At 38.8% G+C, this 21,689-nt stretch overlaps 1 protein-coding gene across 4 annotated transcripts in view; it reads left to right on the top strand.

Moving 5' to 3' along the window:
• COL12A1 (collagen type XII alpha 1 chain) overlaps positions 1–21,689 on the top strand; it is a 104,658-nt gene that overhangs the window by 74,201 nt on the left and 8,768 nt on the right. For all 4 annotated transcript variants that reach the window (XM_085316051.1, XM_085316052.1, XM_085316053.1 and 1 more), the window contains 9 exons: positions 7,246–7,395; positions 8,616–8,693; positions 9,347–9,433; positions 10,375–10,428; positions 10,935–11,030; positions 12,855–12,908; positions 14,507–14,560; positions 15,729–15,782; positions 16,676–16,747. In XM_085316051.1, the coding sequence (XP_085172177.1) occupies positions 7,246–7,395; positions 8,616–8,693; positions 9,347–9,433; positions 10,375–10,428; positions 10,935–11,030; positions 12,855–12,908; positions 14,507–14,560; positions 15,729–15,782; positions 16,676–16,747 (699 nt within the window). The remainder of the gene's footprint in view (positions 1–7,245; positions 7,396–8,615; positions 8,694–9,346; positions 9,434–10,374; positions 10,429–10,934; positions 11,031–12,854; positions 12,909–14,506; positions 14,561–15,728; positions 15,783–16,675; positions 16,748–21,689) is intronic.

The following is a 21,689-nucleotide window of genomic DNA, read 5'->3' as shown; positions in this document are numbered from 1 at the left end:
TGTGTTGTGCTCAGTGGTGCAGAGCCTAGTTGGAGACCTGTAGCTAGCAGTATCCCCCAGGGGTCAATACTGGACCCARTATTGTTCAACCTGTTCATCAGTGGCCTGGATGAAAGGATAGAGTGCCCCCTCAGCAATTTTGCTGATGATACAAAACCGTGAGGAGTGGCTGATACACCAGAGGGCTGTGCTGCCATTCAGAGACCTCGATAGGCTGCAGAGATGGGCAGAGAGGAACCTCATGAAGTTCAATAAAGGGAAGTGCAGAGTCTTGCCCTGGGAAGGAATAACCCCATGCAGCAGTACAGGCTGAGGGCTGATCGACTGGAGAGCAGTTCTGCGTAGACTTGGTGGTCCTGGTGGACAGCAAGTTGATCATGAGCCAATAATGAACCCTTGTGGTCAAGAAGGCCAGTGGTATCCTAGGCTGGATTAGGCAGACCATTGATCCTCCCCCTCTACACAGTCCTGGTGGGGCCACACCTAGAGTGCAGTTCTGTGCTTCCCAACACAAGAGAGAGGTGGAGCTACTGAAGTGAGTCTGGTGAATGGCTACTAAGACTGGAACATGTAGCCCTGTGAGGAAAGGCTACAARAGCTGGGCCTGTTTAGCCTGGAGAAGAGGAGACTAAGAGGGAATCTTATCAATAAGTATAAATATCTGAAGGGAGGATATAAATATAATGGAGCTAGACTCTTTTAAGTGGTGCCCAGCTATAGGATGAGAGGCGACAAATGCAAACTGAAAACACAGGAAGGTCCATTTGAACATAAGGAAAAATGTACTTCTGTACTGTGAGGGTAACAGAGCACTGAAACAGGTTGCCCAGAGAGGTTTTGGAGTCTCCTTCCTTGGAGATATTCAAAAGCCACCTGGACATGGTCCTGGGCAACATGCTTCAGGTGACCCTGCTTGAACAGAGGTGTTGGACTAAAGGATCTCCAGAGGTCCCTTCCARCCTCCACCATTCTGTGATTCTCTGATCTTTTGAGCTAGATCTATTATTAGTCTGCTAGCTTGCATTAGGATATGTATCTTTATCATCRCCTTTTTATGCAAATGTAACAGTTACCTAGCTGTCCCCTTAGTYAAGAGATCTAGAAGTCTGGTTTCACAAGATTAGGTGCTATTTGGTGAATGTATGCTCTGTGTARGACTTAAGCTCACATAGTCAACAAGAAAAATGTTTTCATTGGTAGAATGGATCAATAAAATATGGTGAATCTGATTTCTGTTCTCCCATCTGCAACTCAGATTGCAACTCTCATTTTCAGCTAGTTTGTACCCCATTCTTCCTGTTTGATAACACTAGCAGATGTAAAGCCTTCTCAAAGTAGCAGATGGAACAATCATACATTTCTACCAAATATCATTATTTTCATTATTTTATTTAGTAAATAAACAGAATGAGTGGACATGCAAATGCCACTGTTCTTGCTTATTAGGAATGGTGTCAATGCTCTACATTAACTGAGGAAGACATCTGAGTTAGAGTATTCATGTAACTGAACTATTTAGAATGAAACTCTAGTTTTTTGGACTGTCAAAACCTAAATGGCTAGTGAAACCTAAATGGCTGTAGAAACCGCTAATGGGTTACTACATATGCCCGAAACTATTATAGTTTTGTGCTTGCTTTTATAATTTTACGCACTAAATTATGAAAACTTGATCCTGCCAGACTAGTTTCTCTCTAGGCATTGAGAGGTGCTTAGCTCAAACTAGACGTAAGTCTAAAACTACAAATTTAAAAATATTTTCCTGCTACATTAAGCATATATGCTTAGGCCAAGAACAAAAGTGAGTTGCAATTGCAACATTTTCAGTCAGCTGAAATGCATATGCTCATGTTTCCCCTTATCTCCCTTCTGTTTAGTTTAGTTTTCCTCTGATGCCTAAATACAGCTGCCGTGTACCATTGTTTTCTTTACGATACCCTCTCCTGCCTGACTGGTCACTGCCAGCATTCCTTTAAGGATACTGATAAGAGGTTGATTCTGTCAACTTGCTGATGCTGGAGAGCATATTGTGCACCTAACTCTGCTGTGGCTGAAGGCAGTGAAAGCTGGTGCCAGCCTTCTAATGTGCTGAGACTTGATCTCTTTAAAAAACTGATGACTAAAGAAATCACTCAATATTATAGAAGCTATTTTCTTCAGAATTTGACAAAAAGAGGATAATTCCCCAAACTGCTCCTAGATCATATCTCMTTATTTTTAGGTTTAAAATGTATTTGCTGACTAATTATTTTCCCATATATGAAGAAATGCTTATCTCATTAAATTTGTGGCTGATGTTTATGAGTGGGCTTGGATCATGCTTGCATTAGTCTCTCTTTTGTCCTTGGCATTTGACTCTTTGCCTTTCTTTGCTTGATACCACAGTAGGACAAATGATTTTTTTAAGAGATGTGCTGATCTACTAGCATGAGAAAAACTGCCAATAAAGGCTAGAATAAGTATGTTTTGGTGTAAAAGTGGAGCCATTCTTATTCCCAGGARGTAATCTTAAAACACAGACCAGCATTTAGCGTGCCTCATTCTAGCTGTTAGTTTGAGAGCTGGAACTTGGCTAGTGGTGTCCCCCAGGGCTCAGTACTGGGTCCCATCCTGTTCAGCTTCTTCATCAGTGACCTGGATGAGGGGACAGAGTGCCTCCTCAGCAAGTTTGCTGATGACACCAAGCTGGGAGGAGTGGCTGATCCACCTGAGGGCTGTGCTGCCCTTCAGAGAGACGTGGACAGACTGGAGAGTTGGACGGAGAGGAACCTCATGAGGTTCAACAAGGGCAAGTGCAGTCCTTCACCTAGGGACGAATAACCCTAGGCACCAGTACAAGCTGGGGGCTGACCTAGTGGAGAGCAGCTCTCCAGAGAAGGACCTGGAAATGCTGGTGGATGACAAGTTGACCATGAGGCAGCAATGTGCCCTTGTGGCCAGGAAGGCCAAGTGTCTCCTGGGGTGCATTGGGAACAGTGTTGCCAGCAGGACAAGGGAGGTGATCCTGCCTAGGATCTCCTCAGCCCTGGGGAGGCCTCATCTGGAGTCCTGTGTCCAGTTCTGGGCTCCCCTCTACAAGAGAGACATGGAGCTACTGGGGAGAGTCCAGCGTAGGGCTACAAAGATGATCAGAGGGCTGGAGCATCTGCCCTAGGAGGAACGGCTGCGAGAGCTGGGCCTCTTTAGCCCCGGGGAAGAGAAGACTGAGGGGGGATCTTCTCAATGTGTACAAGTACCTGAAGGGAGGGTGTCAAGGGGATGGGGACAAACTCTTTTCAGTTGTCCCATGAGACAGGACAAGAGGCAATGGGCAGAAATTGAAGCACAGGAAGTTCTGCCTGACCGTGAGGGGGAATTTCTTGCCTGTGAGAGTGACAGAGCCCTGGCACAGGTTGTCCAGAGAGGTTGTGGAGTCTCCTTCTCTGGAGATCTTCAAGGCCCGCCTGGATGCAACCCTGTCTAACATTCTCTAGGTGACCCTGCTGAGCGGGGAGGTTGGACTAGATGATCTCCAGAGGTCCCTTCCAACCTTACTGATTCTGTGATTCTATGAATGCCCTTTCTTGAGGACTGTGGAGTTCTTCAAAGCGGTATGAAGCTTTCTGCATGCTGTACTGCCAGCAGTACGTTCAAGTGCCCACTGGTGATTTCTTGACACTTAGAATCATATTTTTCCTTGTAGCTTTCTCTAAATGTGGTAGAGCTGAGCAGGCTATAACACTTACAATAAAAATACGCTTATTAACCAGAGCAAGCAGGGAACAACCCTTAACCCAGCAACACTAGCCATTACATTGAAGTGCTTCTTGCACTTTAAGTGCTATTACACTTGCAGGTGAAAAGCAATTAAAAAAACAATAAAATAAACATCCAGAATTTTATATTATTTGCATTTAAAATATACTCATACATATAACTGGAAAACAATGCAAAGATGCAGAACGATTTTGAGGGGTAGCAGCCATTTGAAAAATACATTAAAACTCTGGAATTGTGAATTCTTGGTTGTGAGACTATTTCTGAAGCAAAGCTGAACCACGTATCTGTTTTTTAGTGCAGTTGACTAATTCCCTTCTTTTCCCAGAAAAGAAGCAAAAGTTCACATTTTGATATTATTAAAAGTAACTGAGAGTAGCCTTGATTTAAGTAGTTGTATTTAGGATCTTACACCATGTAGCTGAGAGCAAACTCCTTTGGACTCTCTCCAGAATGATTACTGAGATCGCTATATGAGTCATGTTGCTAATGATAACATCATGGGACTCCCTAGCTCATGTGCTGGGAAAGCCTTATTCACCAGCCATATTGATCACTCCTAATAAAGGTTAATAGTAGTTTCAGCTGGATGAGAGAAGGAAAATAAGATTACCACATTTCAAAAGGTACTTTTGCAATTTCTCCTACCATCCAGTTTCAAAGAAATGGCAAATCTTTAAAACATAAGAAAATGTTTTCCAAAATGTCAAACATATTTGTGGTTTTCATTCGATGACTTACTGGCTCGTTCAATGAAGCACAGTTAACTACACCTAACTGTGCAGGAAAATTTACTTTGGCTTACTTCARTGCTTTGCGTAGCATAGCTATGGTGAAAGCTGTTGAATCTGGCAAGTCTCGTAGGAAAAATCCTGACTCCCTGAGACAGCTATTAAATTTATAACTGAATGTTTTGGAGAGACAGACAACTTCTTCTTTCTCACTGTTTACCATACTACACTTCCTTTTAGATTGCAGTTTTACGGTAGTCAGCCACAGGAAATTTGATAATGAACATATGTCTTTCTGTTGATGTACGTATGGGATAATAGTTTGCTTAGCTTATTGATGTGGTTCGTTTAGCAGTAGATCTGAAGACTGTCAAACTTTGTCTTAGAGGGCTCCAGGGAGAGACTCAAATATATTTTCTTTCGTAAAAGCTAAGTGCCATCTGCCAGAAATGGTCCTTTACACAAGGGCGTTAGAAATTAGAGACAATATTTGTTAAATCTGTTTTGTTGAAAACAAAATGCAAAGTTGTTTTATTTACTATTAACACTAGATACACATTTGTATTGGAACTATATCTGGGCCATGAAATTCAGGCTGGAGTTCAGAGCTGATATTAAATGAGCAGTGAGTTTAAGAGTGGTTGTCAGTGACTTAGGAGAGCACTGCTTATTTTTGACAGTATTGAGCCATTTCTTGCTTTGGATAGACAGACAATGCTCAATCATTGCTGGTTGAACTTTTTCAAGTTGGTGATCCCATTCCCTAAAATAGGTTCCCCTCTCCGAAAATGAAAATGGAGTAATAGGCCCATATGCAGAAGTGTGCTTTGCTTTATTGAATTTGTTGCAAACTGTTAAYATTCACATAGAAAGACTTGCATGTTAAGTGCCTTTTAGAATTAGTAAATTACGTTTGTGATGAGTTTAAAGTGTTCAGTGCAGTCATTAACTGGGAARTGTAGTCATACCATCAAATGACTGAATATGTGAGGTGTAAATGATAATGAATTTAAAAATTTTGGTATAATGCTTTTTGTTTCATTCTGGGGGGATTTTGTTCTGTAATCCCCAAATATACTGTGGACACACTCAGTTATCTTTCCAATTGTTTCTTACTTGGTTAATGAACAATGTACTGAATGTTAACTAGAAAAAACCACCCTTGTAGAGAGCACTGAGAATTAAACTGTGATGCCAACTGAATTTAAGATGACAAAAAAATAAGGACAGCTTCAGAAGTCTTAATTCAAATTATATAAAGCATATGCGTGTAATGCTTAGAGAGTTTGAGATAAGCTATACCGATGCCTTGGAGACAACTCCATATGGGAAAATATTTAGTACGGGGGAAAAAAAAGAACAAATTCTCAAGAGACAGTTCAGCAATTGTTGACTCAGGACATTTAAGGGAATTTCTGTTCTTTCAACTTTATGCCAATTTTTTAAAAACAGTCATCAAATAGCAATTTGTTTCTGGAGAGTTGTGTGTTGTGATAACAGAAGCCTTTGAACATAAACACATACTTCAAGCATTGTTTACTGGTGATCGTAATACTTTGATATTTTAAAAATTATATGGATCTTATGTGTTGTATAGAAGATACATACAATATGTAGGGTATAAAAAACCACTGAAACCTCTCTATTGCCTTAAGATGTTCTTTCATCAGCTGTCTATTAGATTCACTAAAATGTCAGACAAATGTCAGAGTTTTTTGGGGGAAGGGAGGTCCTGAAGGTCTTCTGTTTTCATGGTTATGTAGAAAATTCACTTGCATAGCTTTCATTAACATAATGGCAGTGACCTCGTCAAGTCCTTTGCCCATTTTGGATGAGCAATAGATCCTCCTTCTGTTTTATTCATACATGCTCTGTTATTTAATCCTGTGCAGTCACAGCAGGATAAATCACTGTATTTCCTATGAGATTTTGGAAGGGTAACCTTTGTTTCATTTTTTTTTTGTTCTTCTGTTTAATGTTTACTGTTTTTCAAAAAGCATTTCATTCTCTTTTCCATGTCAACTTGCTCTTCCTTTGCTACAGCCATTGTTTTCTCCCTTTTAGTTGCCTTTATTTCTAATAATGAATCTATTCTTTTTCTTCCTTATTTCCTCTTATTTTTTGCATATATTTTTGTAGCCAAATTTCTTTCTTGGAAATTTCTGTCTTGTGTTTCTTGTTGTTTTGTCTTTTTCTGGGCAGGCTTCTCTGCTCCCTTCCTTCATCTCTATATAACTAATGCCTCTAGTTGTTTCACATCCAAGGATCCAGGGTTCAATTTCCATAGATGACTCAATCTATGCTCTGAACTACAGACAGGGTCTATTAGCAAGTGGGCAGTCACAGACTCATAAACCTCTTGTGTGGTCCCAGCCATCAGAAGAGGACTAGAAAGGCTTATATTCACTTCCTCTCACAAATTCCTTTTATTTTTGACTTTTATTACGTCATAAAGCAATCTTCAGACAAGGGTTTTTTTAATAGTTCATTGTAGTATTGCAATTTTGTATTAAATATTACTTATTAACTATGCCTATTTATTTATTTTAATAGACCTTCAAGGAATTTTAAAGAAGTAACTAATGTAGTAGGTTTCCCTTAAAATAGGTTTTTTCCCCACTTGAAAATGAATCAGAACTTCTMGAAACCAAACTTAATGTGTTCTGTATTGCAGAAACTGGGAAGTACTGTTAAAGCTGATACATGCCTATCTGCTGTTGGTCAACTTTCTAAATATTGCATTAAAACCTTTTTGCAGGTCCATATTGTTGTAACTTCATCAAATGTTAAGATTTACATTGACTGCAGTGAAATATTGGAGAAACCAATTAAAGAGGCTGAAAATATCACAACTGATGGCTATGAAATTCTTGGGAAACTTCTGAAAGGTGACCGGAGATCAGCAACAGTAAGCAATAAACATTAATCCATTTATTAATGCAAACTCCTGACGTTTTCTGAAAAAAAGGGGTTTGAGATTAGGGAYTGCTGAGAAACCAGTATGGCATTTGAACCTTCCAAGTGTCTGTATTGAAAAACCTGACGTACTCAACTGAGAAGTTTGGTCATTCTCTTGATAGTGTCTCATTCTAGCAGAATTATGAAAGAACAAAAACCAAATGGCTGAAAGCTGCAGACAGGTAACAGATAAATTTAGTTTTTTTTTTTTTAATAGGAAGAGCTGTTGGTCATTGCAAACATTTACTTTTACTGTGTATTCTCCATTACTGGAAATGTTTAAATGAAGATTATCTTGTTCTCCTAAAAGACATTCCTTATGAGCAGATTTTAATTCTGGCAAGTCCTATGGTCTTTCCTATACTGGGTGATCTGTAAACTTATGATGAAAAAATGGCTACTGCTGTGAAAGGCACATAATTATCTTGATGAWTTCACTATATTTAATGCTTAATCAGTGCTATTATTTTGGCTTCATATTAGAAGACCTAAGTCTGAACTCTARTCCGTATGTGCAAATTGTAACACCTGAAAAAGTTTCTTGGTGAACATGTATGTTTGCTTGTATGTATCAAACTTGGTGGCTTTGAGAGGGGAAAAAAAAAGAGAGAAAACTGTTTTTGCTATACCTAATGTCTACCTAATGTCCCTACTTCAGCCTTTCTGTAAAACTGTTCTCGGCGGATGTCAGTGGAAAGTTTCATACATGAATCTAGGTTAATATATGACCCAAGGATTGCAGTCTTTAGAGCTGGTCCAGATGTTTTCTAGCCAGATTTCATGTTGAAGTGTGCAGGCATTCTGCAGATGTGGAAGTTCATCTGTGTTGTTCATTAGGTAYTGTGAAATAGTTATTGGGTCACTTTATATGGTTACCTTTTGCCCCAGAAGAGGAGCAAGCATTAGCGCTTGAGGTTGTTTCTAGCCTTAAGTAGGCTTATTTTTTAATCTTTAGATTTCTTTTAAAAATTATTTTTAAATATATTTTCTGTTAATATTGTCAAAAAAAAAAGAAAAAAGAAAGAAATGAAAATRTGAATGACGTTAACCATATTAGAAAGGAGTTGTCTTTGGAGTCATTTTTAATGGTAATGCCACCAGGTTTTATAAATTATGTCTCTTGTACCTTTAGCTGATCAAGATGTGAAGACATTTGCCTTTCTTTTACAGTTTGAAATTCAGAATTTTGACATTGTATGCAGTCCAGTTTGGACTAGCAGAGACAGATGCTGTGACCTTCCTTCTATGGTAAGTATAAATGAACCAAGGGCTCTTCAGAAAATCATGTTAATAACCGATTGAACAATTTCAGTATTAATCTGAAATTTTACTTAATGATGACAACACATTTGAATCACACTTGCCAGAGCAGCCAGTGAACAACGCTATGTTTCTGATTTTTGTGCCTGAGAGAAAAAGACTTCTGTATTAGAATGAGTCCCTTAGGAATTGTGGAAAAAAAGTCGGTTATATTTTGTATTATAGTGATATTTAACATCCTAGGAATTATGAATGGAATAGCTATATTATTTTTTATTTCCTCTATTGTTAGATTGGCCTTCAAAAAGTAGTTTTTTCATTGGCAGTGCAAGCTTATTGTCTAATGCGAGTGAATATTAAAACAACAGAAATTACATATGATTTTGTTTTTGCCTGTGGCTTTACGGTTAGTGTCGTATGTTTTTCTTATATTTTCTCCCAGAGAAAATAATTTTCTAAAAATACGAAAAGTTCTGCATAAAAAAWTTGAAAAGCACTCTTTTAGCTGTGTCTTTAGCTACTGTACCTGAAAAAGTTGGGATAAAAGAGAATCTTGTTGTTATTGTTGTAAAAAAGAAAAATAATCTAGCACCAAATAATTTTTTTTAAAAGGACWGTAATAGTTGTGATTGAATTTTCAGAGGGATGAAGCAAAATGTCCAGCTCTTCCAAATGCTTGTACCTGTACTCAAGACAGCGTTGGACCCCCAGGACCTCCTGGACCAGCTGTAAGGAACTATTTAATGATTTYCTGGATTTTAAATTTATCATGGTACTTTTATGTTGATCAAAGTGAGAAGAGATAGTTTTGGTTTGTGCAGGCAGCTAAACCAAAACCAGCTAACTTTCTTCAGTGTGTATCTTGTGGAAAGTATGACACTCCTGTCCTTGTGTTCTCCTAGTAAGTAGAAACCGCCACTCCATTAATTTATGATTTTGTGAAACGAAGATCAGTCAGAGAGATAGCTGCAATCAACAGGTTCATAACATCGTATTAATCTGTTCTCCTTCCTTCTTAGTTTAGAACACAATTGGGCAGCTCCTGCCTCCTGTATTTGTCTATATAATGATTTTTTTTCACGTATTTTCACATTGCTCGCTGTGACTCATATACTTTTCCTAGATACAGAGTCAGAATTTCACTCTACAGAAAGACTCTCCTCTGTCAGGGAAATAAATTAGTTACTTTCTTATGTGGAGAGATAGTACTCTGACGAGTGGACGTGCTCCTACCAGTTGCTGTGAATGTGAGGGAGTAATACTCAGCCCACTAGTCCTACTTTGAAGCTATCACCAAACGCTGTATCAGGCACATAAAGCCTGTATAAGTTGCCTGGCACTCTACTAGAGAGGTATCCAGTGACTTTAAGGGTTACTTTGTCTCAGAAAACTGGATATAAATTATGTAAGTTTGTATCTGCAAAGACAAATATGATAAAAATAGTTAATGGGCTGAATTGGCAAGGCTGAAGCTGATGTGGTTTACTGAAGTCCTGATGCGTCTTTTAGGCTTGTTTTAGTACTACTGTTAGCATTGTGATCTATACACTTCAAAACTCCATGCTTTGATATAGAAATTTGACATAGGAATAAAGGAGATTCATAACTCGCATTAGTATGATGTTCCCTTGCTTGTATAAATACATTTCTTTCCAAATGTTCAATTTAGGGTGGTCCAGGTGCTAAAGGTCCCAGAGGTGAAAGGGGTTTGACTGGATCATCTGTAAGTATTTTTTTGAGTACATCTATCATGTTGTGGCATATTTAGCTGTAGGAAGATTTGCRTACTGAATTCTATCTTGTGAATGAGGATTATAAAAATTTAATTGGAAATGCATCTATAAGTTATTTATTTGTAGTCTACYTACTTAAGAGTATACATGTAGCCTAAAAGACATTGACCCCATGTAGGGAATTTAGATCACGTGTGTAAGGGTGGAAACACACCCTCTGCAGCACTGTTCTCTTTTCCTCTGCAAGAGACAGCTACGCTTCCAGTTAACACTGCCGGAAGTCTTATGTTGGTCTGAGACTTCCAATTTGACTCAGAGACTAGTGGTGGAAAGATACAGCACTGGAACAACCGCTTCCAGGCTGTAGCCTATTTTGAAGCGTCAGTGTGTCTCCAGGCTGCTGACTTACCCTAAAGTGCCTAACCCAAAAGATTTTGCAGCTACAGATCTAAGAAGAGGTTGCAGTTTTAAATCTTGTTTTATTTTCTGCTTTAAGGGGCCACCTGGTCCTCGTGGTGAGACAGGGCCTCCCGGGCCCCAAGGTCCACCAGGTCCACAGGGCCCCAACGGGCTGTCGATCCCAGGAGAACCGGTGAGTGGCCGTTTGGAGAGCGGGTGACACTGTGCGCAGAGACAGAGCTGTCCATGGTGGCAGCTGTCTCACGAAGAACCTGGAAATTTTGCCCTAATGCTCCTTTTCCCCTGTAACATGGGAATATCATGAAACAAGTCTCTTTCARTACAATAACACCACCAATCCTATGTCTGTGAAGGGAAGGGGAGGGAGTGTTAAGTGATGTACGTTGTGGGACACCATTTTTTTCTGTTATGCTTTTTCTCTATAGTTCTTAGGACTGTAACTCTCTTAGGACTCAAAGCTCTAGGACTCAATATATCGAACTCTTGATGCAGGCAAATGAAATGCGCGATGCTACTCTGAAGCCTTTCCCACAGATTTAGTTTCCGACTGCTRTTTTGTGTGCTTACATTCAGAGAGCCAATGGGTCCCTAATTCTGGGCGTACAAATGTAGCCCTGAGTTCCTCRGGGTCTTTCTTGGTAGCAGCCTGTATATTTTAGGAAAGGCTGCTTCTCATTTAATGTGCGTGTCTTCAAAGCCAAAATAACTCTATTAATACTGGTGAAGTTTTGATAGATTCTGTTGTACTTTAATAAATAATCATCCCAAGAAGCAGTAGTATAATCTTGCTGTTTCCTGTATATTAGGAATAGTTGGATAATGAACAGCTTTTTGTATGAATTATTTGTATAAAATATAAAGCTTATGCAGAAAATTCCATAGAGTTGATGTAGCATTGCACATTRTCTCATTTTACATTTGAAACCAGATCACCTTCTTACTCAGTAATATGTACGCTTTGATTGGAAAATGAAAGACAAAATTTGCTTTAAGGTAGAAATTAGATGTCACTTTCATAAGGACAAAGTAGAAAGATTTTGTTAACCCCTCTAGAGTTTTTTTTTTTTGTGTGTGTGTGTGTGTGTGTGTGTGTGTGTACTAGGAAGAAAATGGCCTAGAGACATCAGTGTGAAATGCTAAATGCATTCTTTTTACATGTAGAATATAATAAATATTTTTATTTGTCATATGCAATTTGAAAACCTTTGAAGAATGAAAGCACCAGTAAAACCAATGTTTGGAACTTATTGTTAGTAAAAACAAGTTAAAATGTCATTTTTGTGTTGTACAATTTTGTTTTTCCTATTAATTTACAATTTACGTTTGGAAGCTGTGTTTATAAATTGTTTGATTATTTGTGYGTCATTACCAGTTCTTAATGCTGGATTATCTAGCAAGCCACTGCTTCAAATAAGTATTGTGTTGTCAAAACTAGCTTATGTGGGTTACACTGTGCATTTAAACCACAGTCCTGTGGTATATGTGGAATCAGGCAGGTTGCAAAAGGCAGTACATTGTTTCTTTACGTGCTTCCACACTTCGTGTCCTCGAAATGCAAAATGCCTTTTAGACAGTGGGCTAGAGAAAAACTGTRATATCTTAAGGAGACTGAGCTTCAATTCACCAGTTGAGAAGGAATGAGATTAACAAGAGAAAATATGCAACCCTTCCCTGATTTTGCACTCGTGAAGWTATTATATTATAGTCTCTCTTACTATAAACTCTGTATCACTTCCTTATCAAAATATCTGTCCCTCCCCACCAAATATCTGCTTGTTTATATTATAATGTCAACCAGTTGTGATATGATCGTTATTACTTCGTTGAAGAGATATATATATCTTGCTTTATCCCATAATACATGGTCAGTTTGTGGAATCCTTAGTTTAGGTTTTTTGATTGCAGTAATTATCTTGTGTTCATTTACGTGGGTTATTTGTTTTGCTATTTTCTTCTGTAATTCAGAATCTCTAATGATCATTTATGCACACTGCAGGGTCGTCAAGGAATGAAGGGTGATGCCGGCCAGCCTGGGCTACCAGGGCGATCGGTAAGCTGATTCTTAGAAGACTCTTATGTCRTTTAGCATTATTCCTATTACAGGTTGGCTGATAGCTGTCTCTGACATCACCAAGAGTCATGGACCCTTCTCATAGCTTCCTAAGCAATAGTTTTGGAAACAAGTTTAGCTTATGCCTAGGAATTTGAAATGTAGGAAATACTAAACCATTCAAAATAGAGAAAGATTAGAAGAACACCTGTACAGTGTCAGACCAAATGTCCATCTAGCAAGTCATTAACCCCAAGGAAAAGACCATTGTATTAGGAAAAGTACACTTACACTTCCCCTGGAGGGCCTCAACTTCTGACCACCTGTGGTTTAGTGTCTTCCTAAAACAGAGGTTGCAAAAGCTTTGCCGAACTCTTCTTTAACAATATTACCTAATTACTTTTTGAAACCATTCTTTTGGAGCTTAAATTGTCTTGGGAGTGTGAGTTCCACAATTAGTTATGTGCTTTGTGAAAGAAGAAAACAATGTAAATTTTATTTACTTGCAGAATTCTATATTGTAAACTAGGATTAGGTTTTGAGGAGAAAAACTAATAAATGTTGGATAATCAGCCAATGTTTTTCAGGTTTGAGAATTATTTTCTTTTTGAAATATGTATGAAAAGGGAGAGTGGTGTCATCAGTAGATTATAGGTTTACTATTTAAGGTCATTGATCTGCCCATGTGCTGACATAACTAATCTTCCTCGATTGCCTATATTGTCTTTCATTTTATCGGGGACTTAAGGAATGTATGGGGGTTGCTGAAGTGGTTTTGTAGATGTAGCTTCATATATCAAATGAAGTCAGGTATATTCTTTACCTGTTTTATTAACCCTTGTAACTGTGAGCAAGATACATTTAGGCAGTAGAAATGTCCTGTAGAAAGCAATGCTGCATTTGAGTGATGGTGGGATGAGACAGAAAAGGGGAAGAAATGGATCATGTAATGTAACAGCACTGTTCAATATCTGATTCTTGTAACAGTGATCTTGATCCTGCAGGGTGCTGTGTGAAGTCATTCCTGGGTGTCCTCTAGTGTAGTCTGTTTAATTTTAGCATTTAATCTTAACCCAGAAGCTACAAGGAACAGAAGCAGAGAATTTAGAAACTGCAAGATATGGCAGCAATTTGTTAAAAAAATAGAAGAAGAATAGTCTAAAAGAGGGAAAAGAATAATAAAGCAAGACTCTACTTTTTGTTTCTTCGGAAATCCTTTTCTGATGGATGACTGCAGCTAGAATTTAGTTCCAGATGTTAAAGGATTAGCTGACACTTAAGCCATACTTGGAAAGGCAATGAAAAGGATATATCTGTTTTCTGGTAATAGGACTGAAAAAGTTGAATTGTGGGTTGGTAAGAGAGAAGAGGAAAACTGCAGTAAAAAATAAAATGAGGATGAAATAAAAGTAGAGTTGTATCATGTTAATGAAATAACTAGTTTCTCCCAAAGGCCTATTTTATTCTTATGTTGCCAAAAAACAACATTGAAGGCATTTGGAATTTAAGTGTGTACATCTGTACCAGGAGACATAGCAGAGCGTAGCAGAGATATTTTCTCTGTCTCAGATACAGTTTATCAATTCTCTTCCCTCTAGGGAACTCCAGGTTTACCTGGTCCGCCTGGCCCAATGGGACCTCCGGGTGAAAGGGTAAGGTTTCCTCAGTTAATCCTGTTAAAGAACCAAGTAATTACTTTTTTTCTTTATCATAGCTTTCTGTTKTCAAATGCTTTGTAGAAAGCATCTAAGTTGGAGAAGTAAAAGTAGGAGAACTGGCAGAAGCCTCTCAAGATAGCCATAAGGTAGCGAAAGCTAGTTTCTGCTCAGTCTGTTGACCGTGTTGTCAGGTGCCTGCACAACTTGATAAGCGCTCTGAGCAGGGCTCTGCTGAGACGCTCAGCCGTGCTGTCTTCCACATGCTGTCACTGCTGGCAGAGACCCTTTGATGCTCTACTGATCTCAATGTTTGGGAGATGTCACCCTAAAGAATCTGACTGTGCTCTTACTGGGAAGGCCAAGTTTGCTCCTTAGCCTTTGTTTGGAGCTAACAACTTTTCTTTGGATCAAGAATTCTGAAATGTTCTCATAATGAAGGGAATGCTCACAGATATTTTATTGTGGAGCTGTTTAAATCACTCTCTTCTGATTTGGAGTCATCTAGGCATATCTCTTTTACATTCCCAGTGGCATATTATTCTTGAGATGACTGAACCAGTGACTTACCTTGACAGCCAAAATTAATAGATGATATATGCATTTTTAGTTTTCYTTTAATGGGATTTGGTAGCCAGAAATGAGGACAGAGCACCATGTGATATCTGCTTGCCAAAGAACATCCTGGAGCATGGTGGGTTATCAGTGGACCATAAATGTTTGTTTGAAAAGGCTGTTAGATTATTGAAATGGAGTTTCTCAGCATRACTTCCTGTAGGAGGTGTATCTGAGAGGGAGGTATTCTGCTGTTCTTCATCTGTTGAAGCAGAGACCTCAGATGTTCTGGATAATGTGTGAGCAGAGAGAACAGCAATAAGGATAATCTTCCTCTTCTGAGATAGAACAACAATTCCTTCTCTGAAACAGTGTTGAGAGGTACTCACTCCGTCTTCAATTAATCAAAAGCAGCTGAACATCATCTAAATTTGCTGAGGTCCACTGTTCCATAGATAGCCTTCCCATTAGAAAGCGTTAGCTGTGGTAGCAACTTTGAGATATGTTTAAAACTACATGCCAGTAGTAATTAGTAGTACGGCAATTATGTAATCCTAAGGACCATTTTAATCAAAGGATAATCTTTACTCATGTTTTCATTTTTGAATAGGGTTTCACAGGAAAAGATGGTCCCACAGGTCCAAGAGGTCCACCAGGACCAGCGGTAAATATTATTTTGTGTTTAATATACGCTTTAATACGAGACATGAGCCAGAAGAGAGCCAAATTGATATTTTCACTTTCTGTCAAATATGAAATGGATCCTTTGTTTAATATCTCAAATAGATCTGAAAAACTTTCAGTAAAAGATAAACAGAAATCCGTGTAAAACCTGGATTCACAAACATCATGAGAGTTTAATTCTGCTTTCAGTTGGTTTTATCCACTTGACTTCGAGTGGCTTCTAAGCTGATTTCTGCCAGTGTAAATCAGTTTGCCTGGCTCTTTAGTCGTGAGCTTTAAATGCATAGCTAGACCTACTGAAACCAAGCACCTAATTACTTGTAGTCTGGACAAATCAACCTCTGTTAATAACACAAGTGTTTCCTGACAAGAATTTTTGAGGATTATTTATTGCTTAAAAATTTACTTCACTATATTATATGTGGCCATGTTAGAGAAGGTGCTGGTCCTTTATTCGCTCACCTTTATCTAAAATCACTGAAATTAGTTTTATGGGCTCACTGTTGTGAAATTTTACATTCAYCACAGACTTGCTACACAAAGTGAGGAGGCCCAGTGTCTGGTACTTGTTTAGGAAACCTTCATTAAGAGCCATATCAAAAACATGCAGGCACTCTCTGCATCTTTTGATTCTGAAATGCCTTTAGAATTTTGGTGCTTTGTAAAAGAACATGTTTCCATAAAGAAAAAAAAATCTTTTTTCTGGAGGAAAATCTTCAAACATGATAAGTACCTAGCAGAAGAAAAATTTGATAGGAAGCATTTTCAATATTGCTCTGCACTCATTAATACTACAGCAAGTTTCTTACCAGCCAGCTGCACTGAGGCTGTTGTGGGTCTCCACAATTCCCTTTATACATCTTTYCACTCTAGGGTGCCCCAGGAGTTCCAGGAGTTGCTGGCCCAAGTGGAAAACCAGGGAAGCCAGGAGATCGTGGAACACCAGTAAGATAATGATACATATATAGTATCAATTTTAAAATTACATTCTCTTTGTTGATGAATATAAGACTTACTCTTGCTTTAAATAGTTGCCTCACACTTATGATAGTGGTTAATACAGTGGAGCTGATCTAAGACCGCAAGACTTCTTTCAGATAATTTTAGTTTTACATTGTGTCTTTTTGTTCAGTTTAATAGTTGGGGCTGGAAATTGTGGTCACTGGTTTCTACTAAAAAGATTGTACACTGTTTTGTGCCAAGATATATATTTCTGCACTGTATAAGCATGAAGAGCTGGGTCAGCAGAATGACTGGAAAGTCTTTATATTTGTGTGTGTGTGTGTAGTAAAAAGTGGTATGCTGCTGAAGGTGGAAAATCTTTGATAATGTTATATGATCCCTTTTGGTTTGCAAATGTTCGGAGTTTTTGCAATATGATTTTGACATTATTTGAGGACTGTGGGTTCTATGCAGACCTTTAAAGTACATGTTGGATGGGGAGAAAGWACAGGAGCTGCCTCCCGCCAACAATTTCGGGAGAAATTTAAATTGATTTATTTTACAGCATCTCTGAGAAATTGTTTGGGTCAGGACTGCAGGCAGCAATTGAAAGGGGAAGTCATTCATTCTTTGTGCCATATCATCTGGAAATCAGCCAGAATTTTCCATCCCACCTCAAAGTCACTGCGTGTGCAACAGCTGGATAGTTTGGAGGAATATATAGTAGGCTGGCAGCTTGATGTTTGTGAGTTGTAAGATCCCAGGAGCACCTAGAAGCTGGATCATTTTCTCATATGTGCACTGAACTCAGCCTGCACTTTTGAGCCTATAAATCCCATTTGTCCTTGCAGTCGAGGGCATTGGATCTCTTAGGAAGGAACTGAAGCTTTCCTGCCTTTAGGCATTGCTCATGTGATTGATGGATGTAGCTGTGCCAGGCACAGGGTGCTGTGGTTTGTTCCAAAGCATGCTTCGAAGTACCAGGTGCGTCTGAGTTTTCCCTCACCTGAGGCACTGGATAGATGCCTCAATGCAGTGTTAAAGATGTTTTGCAGGTAACTAATGTGAAAAGGAAGGAAATTTGGCYTCAAGCCTAGTTCCAAAGCTTTTGCAAAGCAAGGCAGTCAACCCCTGTGTGAGCACCAYGTGTAAGTTCTACACGCTCATCCTGGGAGTTCCTTCCCGTTAGAAACACAATTCTTTTCAGTTATTCCACTTCTTTGTAATGCAACACTGTGCATCATATTTACCATTTCTTATGTTTCTAGAACATATCTCAGCAGGAATTCTGGCTTGCACCTTGCACAGATGTTTTTGTCAGACTCCTGATGAACAGAATTTCAACACTTTCCTTTGTGTGCAGTGGTAGAATTGCCAAAGGCGCAGCCTAATGGCCAAATGCAACTTACAGTGTCCTGAAACATAGTCCAAGCCTGCCTGTATTTGTAACTTCCTGTTATGGAGAAAGATAGTGAGGCTTTGCATTGCCTCAAGTAAATAGGAGCAGTAAATAATACTAGACTAGATCCTGTCAGTTTTCTTCTGCTTGAGCAGTCTGTGGTGTCAGCACTATACAGCACAAGTTAGGTGATAGACCCCTGCAAAGTAAGGAACGTAACATCCCGGGTACACAAAGTTTTAGGCAAAGTATGAGGAGCCTTGATGTTGCTAAGACATTCCCAGTGAATGCAGTCAACTGAAGTTCTTTCTTGATGTGTCAAATGCCATTAATATCCTAAGCTAAGGCAGACCACACCGCTAACATGTCTGTAAACATTTCTCCACTGTGATGTGGAGCTATTCAGTTCCATCACTTTTAGACAGAGGGTTGTTACCTGGAGGTGTTAACTGAATTTTCAYAGGGAATAGGAAATTTGACTTTATAATCTGCTCATAAGTACTTCCAAGAGAGGTTTCCARGTACTTTCAGGAGGTTTATACTGAAATATATGAGGGTTTTCAGTATGGTAGCAAAGTAACCGGGAAAGAAACCCAGAACACAAATGAATCAGTAATCTGTTGAGAACTGAGAATTGTCTRTCCTAGAAGAGACTGCAATATTTGTTTAGTTTGGTCAAACAGAGATTGAGAAAGAGTTTGATAGTTGTCCATAAAWGTATCATGAGGTAGCAACCAGCAAAGGTTAGGAGGAGTCATTAAGCTAAAAGAGGATGTTGGCTCAAGAAGAAACATATACTTTTTCTGTGAACAAGTTTAGCCTGGGAAGGAGAAGATTTTAGACTATCAGAAAAGAAAAGTTCTGGTATTGTTGTTTTATAAGTGTGAAAGTGCAAAAAGTAACGGGATGGTTAGGCAGACCAAGTCCTTTTAAGGTGGAGCTGTCTTGTTATAAAACTGACTCTGTGACACGGTGTCTGTGACAACACATCTGGCTTTCTTGATCTGGAAGGGCCCCAGAAAATGTGCAAGACGTTTATGTTTTATGCATAGGGTGCCGTTAGACTGATGCCTCCAGGACTTAACAGACTGTGAAAAACTTGAGAGATTAATCTTGCACACGTAAGGGGGAAGTTTGTTCTGATGTAAATGCAGTTCTTGAGCATTATCCCTTCTCTGCCAGCAAGTATTCACTGATCTTGTATCCGTCTAGCCAGAGATCCCCTCCAAAGARATCTCAAAAAGATGGTGTTTTGGGAGCAGCGAACTGATGGTTCTTGTGGAAAGCAAGCATTCTTTTGGGGAAAATAATCAAGGACATTGCCTTTTAAATAAAAATAGCAAACTTTCTTTTGTTTTGTCCTCCTTCAGCTGCAGAACCTTGCTGCAGCTCCAGCCTTCATCCCACAGCTCAGAAAAATCCCACATGCAGCAAAAACTAGCATTTCCACACACTGACCCCAAGTGACTCCCTCATCACAGGATGTCAACAAACTAGAGTTTCGTTAGCAGCTGCTGCTTTTCAAAATGCTGGCAGTTGGCTAAATTGCACGTTTTTTGTCTATTAAAAGAAAATAAAGTGAAATTTAAGTTGAATGTAACCAAGTGGGAGGAAGATACAAATAACTCAGTAATTGCAGTCATAATTATTTTTTGGAAATCACAGCTCTAAAACATCCAGATGGAAAACAAACATAGCCAGTTGGTCTCTAATCTTTAAGTTTTAAAATTAATTAAGAACAGTCCCTACATTTCCAATCAAGACTAAATCAGTCCATCTTTGCAAGGTAAGAAATGGGAGAATGAGGCTTGCTTGATTTCAGTGAATTGTAAAAGTCAGCTGTGTGTAGCTTGTAATTAGTGAATGGCCTTTGCATTCTTCTAGCTGGGGGACCTCTGTTGCCAGCACTTTGGGGCAATGTTGTGTCTTGTTACTACAGCAGCTTGTTGTCTGACCAGCACAGCTTTTGGCTGAAATCAGCCTCACGAGTTTTCTTGACTAGTCAGAAAAAATATTTCCAGAAATAGTATATAGGATTGGAACATTTTAAGTTTGCTTCTGTTTTTTTCTCTTCTGTGTATAGCTATCTTGTGTGAATGATCCAGCAAATGAAATCATTGGAACAGGACATTTTAAGTAAATATTAGAGTATTGCCAGCACAGTGAACTAGAAATGAGATTTTGATTTGTGTAGCACTAATAATCTGATTTCTAATGCTTACACTTAATCTAGTGAAGGAACAAGAGATGTAGTGTATGATTTATTTCCAGTCAAAACAACACAAGGTTATACTATGAAAGCTTTGCAAAAAATGAGCTGTGGTAATAGCTATGTACTCAGATAATTTCAAATAAAGATACTTTCAGAGAATGGCAAAAATTACCAGGCTGCGAAGAGAAAGAAAACCATCATCATTGACAAATCCTTTGTTAATAATGTTTTCCCAGATTTTCGTGTTACAGACTAGTGAAAGTGAAAACTGAATACTGTCTTGTGGATATTTTAGAGAGCTGTGATAGTTTATAACTGAGACTTTAATGTCTGTTGAATTGAGAGTCAAATTACATCTCTTTTAGCGCTTTGGTACAACAGCATTTGCCATAGTGTTAATTATTAAAGACTGACAGATACTAATGTTGCAAGTGTTTTCTGATCATTTTAGTCATTACGGTTTMTTTATGGCATTTACAATTCCCTCTTCTATTTCAGCACTTGGCTATGCTACACTAGATCTGAAAGATAGATCTTTTCCCTGTGGAGTTCGCAGAGTAGGAAAGATGTAGGCGAAAGGGTGCAAGTGAGGAGGGAGAGAATATTCATCAGTTTGGCAGTAGACTTTGGATTCTTTTTAGGTATATTGTGTGCGTATTAGTAAGTGGCTAATATTTTGCAAATTAGTGCTATAATTTATTTTAGGGGCACATACGCCATATTAGTGTGGCCATTCTGGGTCTTTCATTTGGGTTTGTAGAGTTAATTTCACAGGAACAAGTAGTCACRCAGGAGGCTGCAATGCAAATAAACCATGTGCTGAGTGCTAACTCACTGATGGATGAGCTGCCTTGTATTTTGTGTGGAGTGTCACGGGAAGGTGCGTGCATTGCTACTGCTGAGAAGCTCAGCGTACTAAGTTCACACCCTGAGACATATCCCATGGGAATCTGTTTGCCCGAAACCTTGATGGAGTTTGTGAAGCAGTGCTGCTGCATTCGATTTGTATCCAGCTCCACGGTGACCTCAGTGGAATGATTTGTTGTCTTGTTGAAATTATTTGTGGGTACTGTAAGAATGTTATGAAAAACAGCTGCAGCCCACACTTAGCATTTGCTTTGCTGATGGCAATAAACAGGCTCCTTAAAGAGATATTGAGAATTAAAAAGTGGTAATGTACGTGTAACTATGTGGAGAGCCATGGAGAGCAGCAGATGACTGAACTGATCATCCCCCCTTGAAATATTCCATGCATTCARACTGTAATTTAGGCTACTAGTGAAAATGTATTTGAACTTGCACTTTGCTCAACTGGAAAAGCTCCTGTGCTCTTT

The sequence above is a fragment of the Rhea americana genome, unplaced genomic scaffold (genome assembly GCF_003343005.1).
Source record: "Rhea americana isolate MKP2758 unplaced genomic scaffold, rheAme1 scaffold_45, whole genome shotgun sequence".
NCBI classification, from domain to species: domain Eukaryota; kingdom Metazoa; phylum Chordata; class Aves; order Rheiformes; family Rheidae; genus Rhea; species Rhea americana.
The sequence above is the reverse complement of the archived record's forward strand: the minus strand, read 5'-3'. Positions and strand labels throughout refer to the sequence as shown.